We start from the raw sequence: 13705 nt of genomic DNA on the forward strand, positions 1-13705 counted from the left end.
TTTTTAACGGACCATCAGAAAAGTTCAGGCGAACTCGAGTGCCCAGAACGTGTCCTGGATGAAAAAAAAAACACCACACACACACACACACACAATCCAATCAGAGCGCCTCGGGTACTCTACAACCTTCAGACACACTGCTTGTAATTTGGCTGCAGCCCTCGACCAGGTCGTTCCGAGGTCGTTCCAAGGTCGTTCCGAGGTCGTTCCAAGGTCGTTCCGAGGTCGTTCCGAGGTCACTGAAAGCTACTCATTGCTAATTGTCCGTCGTGCATAGTGTCTCCTCCTCCTAAATTCAAATAAATCCACCTTAATTCTGCATTTAAAGGCCCGCCGCGCAACATCAACAGGGATCCATTAGACGTTAAATCAAACCAAATGGATTAATTGCCACGGGAACAAACAACTGCTCTGTCATCAGTTTATTTGTCAGGAGGCGGCCATAATTGGAATTTGCTGACGAGAGGAAGCCGGTCGCGCAGTCGAGCTGAACGCTCCGCCGCGACGCGTCTTCTAATTTGATTGCAAATGAATCGTCTGCTAGCTGAGGTGTGCGCTGCACACGGTAAATGGACCGGACGGGTAATTGTTTGCTCGCAGTACCCACTCTCACCACTGAGCGTAGTGGACCTACCAGGATGGAGAGGAGCTTCCCGTAGGTGAGGTGGGCGGGGATGTGGTCGGGCTTGGACCTGAGAGACTCTCGGTACCAGTGGGCCGCCTGCTCGGGCCGGTTCAGCCTCATGTGGGCCTCTCCTGCAGCGGGGAAGCAAAGTCTCAGGCGAAATGGCGAAAAACAAACACCTTAAACGACAAAACAAACGAGTCAAATTGATCTCGGAAGCAGCCGACTCCTTGGCTGGCGTCCCCGTTTCATCGCATCCTCAGAAAAAAACAAAAAAACAAAAACAAATTCACAGCTGATGCATATTTAACAGCATGCAAATGCCGCCTCACCAAAACACTCATTTACATTTCAAAGTGCAACTCTGCCGCCGCCGACATGGAGGATTTATAATCTTTGCAAATTTCATCGCAGAGATTTCAGGGAGGGAGGGGCTCCTGCACGCACTCACTCACTCACCCATCATGTTGAACAGGCTGTGCGGCGCAAACTGCCGGGGCATTTTCTGCATGGCCTCCTTGTACACGGACAGCGCCTCCTGCAGGGCGGTGAGCTCGGGTTAGGAGTGTTTTTTGTGTTTTTGAGCATGAGATTTGAATATATAAATCTTAAAGGCCCAGTGTTTAAGATTCAAGATTATATGCTGTTGTAACTTGATGTATGAAGCTACATTATTGTGGCATATCATTGATCCCAAACAGCCGTCGTAATGTGTGTGTAATGACCTGCCATATCATCATTGGAGGCTGCCATGTTTCTACCAAAGCCTGAAAAGGACAAACAAATGGACTCTAGAGATTTGATGCATTTCTCCTACTTCTTTCCGCACTTCCACAGTGTGTGAATGAAATTTATGCTTTGTGCTATATCATTTAAATTCAAACCCAAGAGCAAAGTATTTGCATATACCTGTTGTGGGACATTACTCCCTCTGGAAATTTCTTAGGACTGCTGCATATCGTTGCAGTCTACATGCTGCCTAATTTTACGCACTGGGCCTTTAAAGGGGCTTAAACTGCTGGGTGGCGCTGACCTCGTGCCGGCCCTGTTCGTGGAGCAGCTTCCCCAGGTTGTACAGGCAGCTGGTGACGGAGCTCTTGTGGGCGTGAGGGTCCTTCAGGTTCTCGTCGGGGATGTCGGCGCAGGTCAGGAAGGTGCGCTTGGCCTCGTCCAGGCTGCCCTGGTTCATCAGGATGATTCCCGTATTCAGGTAGGCGGCTGTGGGATCGGAAATCAGAGCGGAGCGGGATTAATTCACAGCGCGAGTTGTCGAGCGTCGGGACAGAGAAGAGGCGGAGCTTACAGGCGAGCGTCGGGCGACTCCCGATGGCCATTTTGTAATAGCGCAGCGCCTCGGAGAAACGCTCATTCTCCTGCAGCAGCAAGCCACTGAAACAAAGACACCAAAAAATTCTCTGGCAACTCTTGACATTATATGACAATAGTTGGGAATATAGAGTAAAATTTTAAGGGTATACAATATCTTTTTTTTTCCACAACTGCATATCATGGCAATGCATATATTAAGGGGGAGAATTACAGGAGGTTATTTGCCCGTTGTACCCTTCCCTACCACTAGATGTTACTCAATCTTACAAGCCAAATATTAGCACAGAGTTTTGTAAACGGTGAAAGTGCAGCACTTTAGCCCTGATGAGACTTTGGGTGAACTTTGGGAGAACACTGGAAAAGACCCGACATTCCGTCAGATACCCACAGTTCACCGAGACAGCGAATTTGAGCACCTCGGCTTTAAAGAGACGCGAAAACACAATGTTTGGTTTTTTTTTTCTTCTTCTACCCCTCCACCAGCTTCCTGAGACTCGTAGCAAGTAAAAGCGGCGAAGAAGTTGGAAAAAAACACCCACCCACCCACACACACACACACACACACACACACACACACACACACACACACACACACACACACACACACACACACACACAATTGAGGCTGCACAGACAATCAGACCTGCAGCAGGAGGTCAAAGGAATTCTGAGACGCGCACATTTTCATTCCCTCGCCCCCGCAGTAGGTCTATTTTCAGCATCTTCAAGTTCTTCCTTGTCTGTCACAAGTCGCTGTCATTTCACATTTTCCGCCGCGTCGCTCTCCCTGGCAAGACAGACAAGACAGACAGGCGCCGTCGCTCACGTCAACTCACAGGTTGTACAGCATGTCGGCCATGTTGCCGCGGTGGTGCAGAGCCTTCCTGTACGCCCGCTCCGCCTCCGCCATCTTGCCCTGGTTCTTCAGGACGTTCCCCAGGTTCCCCCAGGCTGTGGGACCACAAAAGCAATGCCGCTTTCAGACTTTTCAGACAAAATGCAACATAAGGTGCTTTGCAACATAAAGCCAAAGAAAATTGTTAACCCCCCCCCCATTACCCAAACCCCCCGATAAAAAAAAATCAAAAATGTAAAAGACAGCATCGAGACAATGGCAGGGCACTGAAGATCAGGGTGAAGACAGAACCATCCACTGGAGGGCATCCACACCGGGAGGGATCACGGCCTTTCAGACCAGCCTAGTGAACGCCACCACAGAGACCACCCCGACCCGGTGGATCAAGGAAGGCTCCACACATTAAATCATCATTAAAATGAAATGCAATTCCTCAGTTCTCCGTCGGCACAGACGGGTTTTACCTTTTGCCGGGTTTGCCGCGATCCCGGACTTGTAGAGGTTCTCCTCGTTGCTCCAGTCCCTGTTCCTCTGGATGGTTTTGGCCCCGTTCAGCAGCACCAGCGCCACGCACAGCGCCAGCAGAATGGCCCGGCGCCCCCTAGTCCTCAGCCTGACACTCAGGGTCCGTGCGCCGGCTGCTACCAGCAAGCAGAAGCCCATGCTGGGGATGTAGAGCACCCTCTCTGCAATGACGAACCCCACATAAAAGAAGAGGTTCGTGGCTGGGATGAAGGGCAGCGTCATCGCAGCCAGTGAGAACAGGACCAGGTTCTCCGTCGTGGGTAAGGACGCCTTGGCGGCACCGTGGTTGAGGCTTGGAGAACCGTTCAGGGAGACTTTCACAGGTCCCGGCTCGGTGTTGTGGTTCGAGTCCGGCCCGTGGTAGCCATTCCCGTTGGTCATCAATTTCCCATTGCTGACGTGGAGCTTCCCATTGGTCTCCTTGGATTTGGAAGCTGCTGAACCGCTACCACTCCGGATACCGAACAAGGCCAGGAGGGAAAAGCCCAGATAGAAGGCAACGGTGTGAAGGTTCCTCCAGTCGGCCCAGGACTGCACCAGTGGCACAGTGTCCATGGACCAGTCGAAGCTGAGCCGGTCGGGGCACAGCAGCAGCCAGGCGTTGGCGGCCGGCAGGTGGAGGAAAGTGAGCGTCCGCGTGAGGAGGTGCGGCGAGTCGGCGGCGGGGTTGTCGGAGTTGGAGAAGTGGGGGGGCTTGTTGCCCATCCAGTAGAGACGTGCGGACAGCAGCGCCGCACCCCAGGAAGCCAGCGAGCCCACACTCAGCAAGACGTAGACGTTCTTCTTCTGCAAGGTGGAGGGGAAAAACACCAGGAGAGGTTATCTAACAGAAAGAAAAATACACCTAAATCAACAGTGGAGTGTAAAAGATCTCTCCCAAAGAAAACCGCAGTGTTTTGTCTGAGAGGACGCTACATTTGTTTTCATTTTATGGCCACATCAACGCTGGATCGGAGTTGAATGGGGTCGACCCAGAAACATGTTTGTGGTCGTGGTATCAGGACCGAGGGTGGGGGGGTGGGGGGGGGGGGTTCTGTCTCAGGGGTTTGCCAGCTGCCTGAAGCTTGATTTCTAAATATTTCAGCCCGCTGTCAGAGAGAGAAACTATTCACAACAACCCCTGGAATGTTTCTTTGGTAGCTGGCCGGGACACAGACCGCACTCGTACAATTACACAGCCCTCTGCAACGTTTGGCGTAGCCGGTGAAGGGAAGCAACCGGAATGCAGTGATAAATAAATCTGACCTGGCCGAGGACCTGATCGACTTTCCTCGGTGGACGTCGGGGTTTTTCACCGAGTGTGACTCCTAATCAGCTTAGGGGCTCGCCGTGTTTGGCATGTGGATGCTGTTTACAGCCCATAAGAGCATTAATTCTGCAGCGTGATCGACCATTAGCGGCGCTGTCACGCAACACCTTTCACTCCAGCAGTCAGCCAGCGACCTCGACTCTACAACTTTTTCCAGCTCTGAACTTATACAAATGCAACAAGTGATTACATGTAGTGATCAGAGCTTGACCAAAGTGAATGTATTCATTCCTTATGGGCTGTATTAATTCACACTGGAGGGAAAAAGCTGAGGGTGAAATTAACTGGAGATTTTCTGAGGAAAACTAAACCTTGTTTCTGTGCCCTTCCAAACAGGCAGAATGGAAAACAAAAGATCAATTTTCAGTAGGAGGCTGCAGAGGTAAACATCCTGTTTGAATAAGCATTCTAAGTTGGAAACTGAGAACATGGCAGCATGTATAATATGAGACCTCTGACCCCTTGATTTTACAGTAATTCAAGCTTTCCAACATGAACTGAGTGTGACTTTTTCCGCACTTGGTAATTAAAGTGCATGTCGCACAGCCAAAGACTTATTGATCGTAACCGCCTGACGTAATCCCAACCACAAGGTGCGAAAAAAAAAAAGGGCTGGTTTTCATTGTGACCTAATGGACTAAATGCAGGATGAGCGACGAGCACAGGGAGGCTATTTTCTGCAGCCGTACGTTATTTTCTGAACTTCAGTGTCACATGAACTCCTTCTGAACCCTGAATCCCACTGGAAACAAGGATGGGTTTGTGTTTTGCATGTCGCATAAGAATGTTTTGTTTTGTTTTCCTTCTCGAATGTTAATGATATAATGCGGTGGGCGTGCCGAGTTTGTTTAAACTGACGATCGCCATCGGCAAAAGTTATTGCTCCATGCGCTGCGGGCGGTGTTTCCTCTAACGCGGGAAATATTTACTCTGTCTGATCTTCGATGAATTAATGCCTGACGAATTTGCACAAAGGCAACAGAAATTATGCTTTTTATTGGCTCCACTAAATAAAGCCCAAGGGACAAAGTCATCCCCCCACTTTGGACCAGCATGCATGAGTGTACTCTTGAGTGTGCTTTCAAGGGCTGTGATGGAAAACATAGTTATCCGTAACAAACCCATGTTGGGATTAAAGTAAGAGGTTTAGTCTTGACTGGCCTGCCTGACCTATTGGTTCCGGCTGATTCCGCTTGGATCTGAAACGGAAAAGCATGGATACGGCTAGTTAGGCCGCTGGTTACAGTGGAAATGCCTGCCAAGCTTTTGGAAGTAGTAATTAATGAATAATTCAGGTTTTGCATAGAAAACAAATGAGACTTGAGTATTTCTGTTTGCTAGAATTATCCAATTTTGCCCACAAAATCTAGGTAAGTTTAGCTGGCTAACGTCTTTTTTTTAAAAACAAAGCTCAATTTGTCTTACACTTTGCAGCAATAATGTATAATGTAGTAATGTATACAAGGATCATCAGCGTAGAATCCGAAAAAACAAACACCCACGTTGAGTTATTCGGGAAGCAAACAACAGTAGTAACAAGGGCATTCTCATTAATCTCTGATGGATTCAGCTGTTTGCAAGGGTTTGTTTTTTTCAGAATACTTCAGCAGGTTTAATTTACACACCACATTTACACGGGCATATTTAGCGTGAACATCTACCCGCGCAAGGTTGCTAACACTGGATAGGAACGGCAGCCAGTCTAGCCAGGCGGCTTAGCGAAGGGTCAGGCGTAAGACATAAAACAGCAGGTTCTGTTAGTCAAACGTATTGGATGTCTTTCACTCCAATGGGGGGAAAAACAAAATTGGATATTGATTTGGATGCTGAAAGATGGAAGGCGGCTAGGAAATGCCTTTTAGCCAAAAAGCAGGGCCCACTGATGGATGAGCGCCATATTGGCTGTCAGGACAGGGAAAACGTCGGGGGGTATCCAATTCGGCTTGGGCTTGAGATGATAAGCCAATTTTCAGTGGTGGACTCATTTTGCGGCATTTGGCTGAATGAGCCTCATTTTACCCCTCGCTGCCTCGTCCATTTCCAAATTGCTCCTTCATTGACGTCGCAATCAATCTCACCAAACTTTGAGATACGAGACAGGGGGGTTAGTCTTCCATCACCAGATCAGTTTTCAGCCCAATTTTAAATTCTTCTTTTTCATCATACATGGCAAAAACGTGCGGGTTGGACTGGTTGGTCGTGTTAATTTTTCCTGTTACGACCTTCCTCACTTTCAGTTTTACTGGGATCTAAACAGATCCACAACTTCTCCTTGTTGACAAGTTGATCTCTGGCAAGCCCTAATTGCTCTAAGGAAGTCCTTTTAACCTCTAAATTTAGCTGTTGACTTACCAACTTCCTCTGCAGATCCAGCTCTGTGTTAGCAGGGCCTCCATAATGACTAATACCCTCCCGTCCCCTCTTTTAAAAATGAGCCTTGAGAGCTTTAAAACTTCAGCACACGCTGAGTAAAAACAGGAAACCTCTTGGCTAGGGGTGAAAAATGATCATGTCATGAGCAACCAAGACAGAAATCTGGAAGTCATGCACACTACAGGTGGAACTAATCACGCTAACGACGGCTCTGCCACTTTCAGGAGCCGCGGATAGCTAACGCGCTAAACAGCAGGACGTCTCTCATTACGGGGTTACGAGTTACACCTGCAGTTGGGAGGCCAGGCAGCTACAACCACGAAGTGCTCTCATGTCTCCACTTGTCACAACTAAACACGCCGGACACATTTTTTTTCTCTGACCCATGTCCAGTAACTATAATGGTAATTAATCAAAAAAAAAGAAAAATTACAGTTTTTACTGCTGACACAAAGCAGATTGGGCGTAGAGACACCCCATGAAGAAAAAAATATTTTACCAATCAGGTTTTATTACATTCTTCGAGCTTCAACCTTCAGAGGTGGTGCCGACTGCCGTTTTTGCTGATTTGCACACGTGAAAGTATTGAGCGCGAAAAAGCCATAAACCCTTTCGACTTCTGGTAAAGTGCTGCGCTGCACACTACGCTGGATAATGACACATCTCACCAGACGACATGGCATTTTTTGTTTTTTCTCCAGATTGCACCGCTTTTCAGTCAAACCGCCAGCTTGGTGGGGAAGCGGCTCTGGATTTAATTGGCCGGACTTCTGAAAGTTTGCGGCGCGAGTCGGCTGGCGTAATCCTCCACCAACTGTCAGAAGACGAAGTCCCGCTCACTCCAAAGCCTTTGAATCCCGGCGCCTAGTGTTTTCCCCTCCACTCTGGATCCTCATTTTGGATGTCGTACAACCGGATTTAAGGAACTTCTGTAAAATCTGTCCCTGCCATCCTCCCATTATTACCAATTTTGTTCATTTTCACACACACTTCGAGGGAAGTTTACCACCGGTTTACCCTCCTTACAGGGCACACATTCAGCCCTGCTCCTCCAGGCATATCAGCAGAGCAGCATTAGTCTAACTTAGTCAGAGCTCATGGACACTAATGATGAGGAGGTGGAGGGAGTTGAATCTGAGGTATCGTCTCACCACCTTTATCTCTCTTAGAATCAGGGCCTGGACTGAGTCTCTCATCTTGGAGGTGTAATCGCTCATGTCTCGGTCAAGTGGACCCTTCGGAATAATCGCTCAGGATTTCAGCAAACCGTCAGTTGCCTGCCGTTTCTCGCAGTTTACGTCATGCTTAGCGGGGGCCATCTCCGCCCCCCCCCCCACTCAACTTTTCACCATCAACAACAAACTCCCTCTCCGGGTCCACCTCTTGGTGCCTCATCCATCAACCCGTTAGCTTCGGCCACCGACGTACCCGAGAACAAAGACATTATTCTCCTGATGATTGCGGTGCCGCCACCGCGAGGCTCATTCCGCCTCCTCTATCGGCTCCTTTGTCTCAATCTGTCAGTCCCTGTCTCTGCCTCCGTCCTCCACCTTGTCCCATTTGAAATCTCATCTCAGCCTGTTTAAGGGAGGTAATAGGATGAGAAATGAGGAGGGGGTTGCTGGCTGACTCTCGTCTGTCTGCAGTCGCTGATTTACGTCTCCCCGCTGACTCATGAGGGATTTTTCAATATTTTAGGTAGAACTGAGGCTCCCACGTTGCGGCTTTTGTTTGTCCAAACACCAAAAAATCCAGCGACTCCAGGGCCATTTTCGAGAGTGCCTGAGTGGAGGTGACAAACAGCGGCGAGAGATAAAGGACAGGAAGTGAGGGCATAGTTTCCTCCTCCCCCCCCTTTGTGTTCCCATGCGTCCCCAGACGTCTGGCTCATAATTGAGGAAACGGCTGCCCCCGTGGCTGGCTCCGGCTCCGTAATGAGCGGCCTCGCCAAGATAACCGTGACGGAGGTAAGAGGAGGAGGAGGTGGAGGGCAATGCCAGAGTGGGAGTGATAAACGAGCCAGATGTGCAGCTGCTGGCAGCGTTCGAGGGTTTTTTTTTTGTGTTTTTTTTTTTTTTAAGCAACGAGACCAGAGAGGCTGGCACGGCCCAGGCTGCTGCTGTGTGGGTTGGACAGGGCAGAGCAGGGCGGCGCAGGCCAGCGGAGACTCTCCGAGATGTGACTTTGGCTTTTTTCAGGCTGATAAACACCGACAGTGATGAAATGTTTCAGACAGAGGTGGCGCTCGATATCGTTTTCTGTTGTTTTTTTTCCCAGGACTTTGTGGCCGCTGTCTGTGTTTGTGCAGCCGAGTAGCGAAGGGGAATGCCACCCCCACACCCCTCCCCTCCTCACCCCCACCCCCCGCCTATCTCTCCTACCCCCCGTGGTCATAAAGACAATATTTATAAAGGGGAAATGTCGCAGGTTTTTCTGTTATTATTTTGGAACAATCACAGCAGTGGCTGCGCTGGATCTGGAGGTTGACGATCTCCGGCCACTTGAACTGCTTGTTACCTTACTTTGCTATAACAAATAATCAGCCAATCACATGGCAGTCACTCAATGCATTTGGCCATGTCGACGTGAAGTTCAAAGCCGTCATTAGAATTGAGAGGGAAAAAAATCTAAACCTGCTCTGACCAATCAGGTGCCAGGTCGGCACAGCTTCCGGTTCTGACCCAGTTATTTTTTAACAGGCTATTTTTCATTTCACTCCCTTCATCTGGCATGACATGACCTTAAAAGTCAAATAAATCACACTGGAAATGTTGCTGGTTTCCAGTGCAGGAAACATATTTTGACATTGACATATTAAATATTTGTCAAATCACTGTGGAAATCAGGGTGTCAGCCTGCTGCTCTGCCTCGTGTGCAGCCTCCCCACCAGAAGTTGTTTTGCATCGAATCATAAGAAGGCAAACATGCATTTCATTCTTGGCGAGCACGAGAGAGAACATATACATATATTCCCCTCCAGTCTGATCTGCTCGAGCCGCACACCACCACCAGCTTCCTAATAACATTTCAGTGTTATCTTTCAGCCTGAGCCGCCCCACAGGTTCTCTTAAGCCACAACACCGTTTCATTTGGCTCTTTTTTGCAAGAGGCTGCAGTTTGTATGCAAAAGGTTCCAGAAGCTGGTTGTCAGCTGCACGGCGCGCTGAAAATCAATCTTGCAGCACACAGGATTTGCTTGTGTTTTCCTTTAAGAGAAAAGAAAAATAGACACGCAGCAACGCACCGACCGACGGACAGCCAGGCTGCCCTTCCTCGCCGAGCCCAAGGGGACTTTTTATTACGGCAGTTAAGCGTTTTTTACGAGGGCACTCACGTCGACGCGGCAGCGGTCTCTCTAATCAAACGGAGACTCGTTTCCAGTCACACACGGCGATTCCAGCAATCGGAACGGCCGCTGCGTCAAGGTCGTCTTCCTCCAGACAACCTAAAGTTTGGAGGGGACGGAGGAGAGCAGCGAAGGGCTCTTCTGGGTTGACTGGAATGATGTGGGTGTTGTACTCACACAAGGTCAATTGCAACTTGACCTTGTGTGAGTAGAAGATTCTTCTGAGAGTGAAGAATATAAGAAAAGTCTATTCTACTCGTGTGTTTATTTCGGAAAAACGTGGTTCTTTAAGTTTTAATTGTGTCCAATGTGGTGTTTAGTGGACAATGTGTGTGTCCAGTGAGAATTTTGGTTTCTGTTACTCTCCTATATCAGGCGGTATGGTGTCGGTTGCCGTTGCGTGAACTGCATTCCAGTGGAAAAATCAGAATCGGCTGCACTGATCACCATGAAGCCGCTTGGTGCCGATAAATGAGGTTACGTGAAGCCGGAAGAAGCAGAGGTAAACAAAAAGCGGCTAAAGAATGGACAGAGAGAGAGCACTGTAGCTGGTGTGTGTCTTAGCCCCGCCCATTCCTGCAAAAAATTTCCCATGAAGCGGAACACAGTCCAATGAGTCACGTGACTGGGAGGATGTGGCAGCTTTAAAACATCACTTGTGAGAAAAGAGTTTGATGAATGAGTTTCATTCCGCGCGCAGCTACTTCCCGAAAATAGCAACACACACTCAAACACACACACACACAGCCTGGATGCTAATCTAAGTTTCCTCGCCATTGCCGCCGCAGCGCCTATTTACTGCACTCGAGAAGCCGAGGTGGCGAGGAAGTGGGAAAACTTCCTGCTTCCCTTCCTGTTTAGCGGATGACAGAGCTCGTTTGTCTGAGCAGCTCTGCTAATTACGCTCCCTGTGAAAAGCAAACAGCATGCAGCACACATACGCACACATGGAACTCTACCCCTGCAGGAAGCACTAACAGCTGCCTGGATGAGGCGGGAAGAGGAGGAAGTTGGATGTGCAAGACAAGAGAACGTGCAGGCGGGCCTCGGGGGACCGCTGCGCTCGCAGTGCGTGCGAGTGCTGCACTGGGTCGGGTGCACGCAAAAACAGCTGATTCACGGGGTGGTTGTTCAAAACATTTTGTTTTTCCCCAGGGTCCTGGTGGGAAAAATAATATGCGGGTCGTAACGCGGGTTTTAGAGAAACACATCAAAACCTACAAAAAGGTAGTGTTGTAGTACTGAAGATTGGTCGTGGTGTCCAGGCCGCTTTTTAAGGATTTAGTCTCGTCTCGGACTCGGAGGCATTTTTACTGGGTCTTGTCTCGGTCTCGGACTGGAAGGACTCAGGATTTTTGTTCAAGACCGGTCAAGACTCAGCCAACACTGCAATGACATGATAATGGAAAAGAATCCAGCTGCTGCCGTTTTACGCTCTGTTTGTGACACCCAGAGTGACACCCTGCCCTCTTATTCCTGGTTCATTTATTTTTCAATTTTATGAAGCAAAGTTGTTTTTTTGAAAATGGTTCAAAATAGTTGGCAAAGCCGCAAAATGTTGTCCAACTCCAAATGTCTCTCTAGTCTTGATAAGGTCTTGGTCTCGGTTGGTGCGGTCTTGACTACAACACTACAAAAAGTGCTACAGATGGGATATAGTAACCACAGATAACCATCTTGGTTTGCTTCTGCTATTTTGCAACGATCATCGGTTCAGCTGTTGAAACGCATTTTACCATCTCATAACACAACTAGTGATTGGTCGAGAGAATCAGCTCGGCTGCCACTATGCTCACAAGTGCAATTTTCGCCCACAGGACTTTTGGCATTGTTCTAGCACCATACCGGGTGCGCGGGTTCGCATTTGCTAAGTTTGCGTTCCCTTACCTTCCCTAGCAGAAGGAGGACGGCCTGGCGCAGCCGCAGCCTCTGGAACACCAGGAGGTCGTAGGCGGCCGACACGGCCAGCACCGTCACGCCCTGCTCCTTCCACAGCATGCTGGCGGCGGCGCACCACAGGCTGGCTAGCAGCCAGCGCCAGCGCCGCGCCTGGCAGTGCTGGGCGTAGCACAGCAGGGAGAGCAGGAAGAAGAGGGCGGCGCCCACGTCGGCCCGGCCCACCACGCCGGCCACCGCCTCGGTGTGGATGGGGTGCGAGGCGAAGAGGAGGCCCGCCAGCAGGCACCACGGGCCGCCGCCACCCAGCAGGGGGCGGCTGACGGCGGTGAAGAGACCCGTGACCAGGGCGTGCAGGGCCACGTTGAGCAGGTGGTAGCCCCAGGGACGCAAGCCGTGCAGGGTGTAGTTGAGGCGGAAGGAGAGCGTGCAGAGCGGCCGGAAGGACTTGTGGCTGCCGCTGTGGGAGAGCAGGGTGCCCCAGAAGTCGTCATACAGGATGTTGGTCCAAGGCGTCTCGGGCAGGAGGTCCTGGTTGGTCTTGATGGCTCGGCTGCAAGGAGCAGAGGAGGAGATGGCGGGGAGGGGGGGGTAGGGGCGGGATGCTTTAATGTCTCATTGGGTGCAGGGTCAGTAAATTTACAAAACGCCTTCCGTTCATTTTCATCCTTTCATGCACCTCCGGCTCGAACGGTAAAGCAGCTTTCATGTTTGGCAACCAAGAGGCCACAGCTTGCTGTTAAATACACACAAACGCCTGCAGGGACTCCATAACGATCGCAGCGTGTACATATGTTGCAGGTGGCACTCATACATGCACGCGCACACACACATTACAGTCCCTGTGGCGGCGGCTGCTACTGCTGCTGCTGCTGCTGCTGCTGCTGCTTTGGACGCCCATAATTAAAGGATCATTACACCTGGCGTTCGCCCACAGGCTGCGACAAATGAGGGTCACCGCCGGGATTAAGGGGTGACGGATGGAGGCGGCGACAGGTGGAAAGGCCACCCCACCCCACCCCTGCCCTCCGACAGTACAGAAAACATTTTGAAATCTGAGAGAAAGATACACATCGTGCTGGCTGCGAACAAGAATAATCTTAGAAATGGTTAATTTCCTGACCAGGGGCGCTGCTCCCTGGAAGAGTTTGTCAAGGGGAGGAAAGTCACAGAACAAAGCCAGAGGAAGGTCACAGAGGGAGACTCCGGTCGTTCCCACGCATTGGCCCGACTGTTTTCTAGGGTTTTTTTGTGTGATGGAAATGAATAAGGGCTTTTGATATGATGACGATGATAATTAGCAGAAATAAAGAGGCAACTTTGTTGAATAAGAAGTGCAGTGACTTGCAGCGCAGGCAAGTGTAGGAAACACAAACTTCAGAAATAAGTTATTCGATCTGTCAGGTTGAAAACAATGCCGCTTTTTGCATAAACAAATTCTGCAAA

The 13705-nt window shown here is 49.8% G+C and overlaps 1 protein-coding gene across 2 annotated transcripts in view; it reads right to left on the bottom strand.

Annotated features, from left to right (window-relative positions):
- Nucleotides 1-13705, bottom strand: part of LOC142890919 (protein O-mannosyl-transferase TMTC2-like) — a 37211-nt gene that overhangs the window by 7447 nt on the left and 16059 nt on the right. For both annotated transcript variants that reach the window (XM_076030249.1, XM_076030250.1), the window contains exons 2-8: nt 12251-12812; nt 3275-4121; nt 2791-2905; nt 1929-2014; nt 1659-1843; nt 1085-1163; nt 635-756 (exon numbers count right to left, since the gene is read on the bottom strand). In XM_076030249.1, the coding sequence (XP_075886364.1) occupies nt 635-756; nt 1085-1163; nt 1659-1843; nt 1929-2014; nt 2791-2905; nt 3275-4121; nt 12251-12812 (1996 nt within the window). The remainder of the gene's footprint in view (nt 1-634; nt 757-1084; nt 1164-1658; nt 1844-1928; nt 2015-2790; nt 2906-3274; nt 4122-12250; nt 12813-13705) is intronic.

This window comes from Nelusetta ayraudi, unplaced genomic scaffold (assembly GCF_046127955.1).
Source record: "Nelusetta ayraudi isolate G7.1 ecotype Tasmania unplaced genomic scaffold, CSIRO-AGI_Nayr_v1 ptg000027l, whole genome shotgun sequence".
Lineage (NCBI taxonomy): Eukaryota > Metazoa > Chordata > Actinopteri > Tetraodontiformes > Monacanthidae > Nelusetta > Nelusetta ayraudi.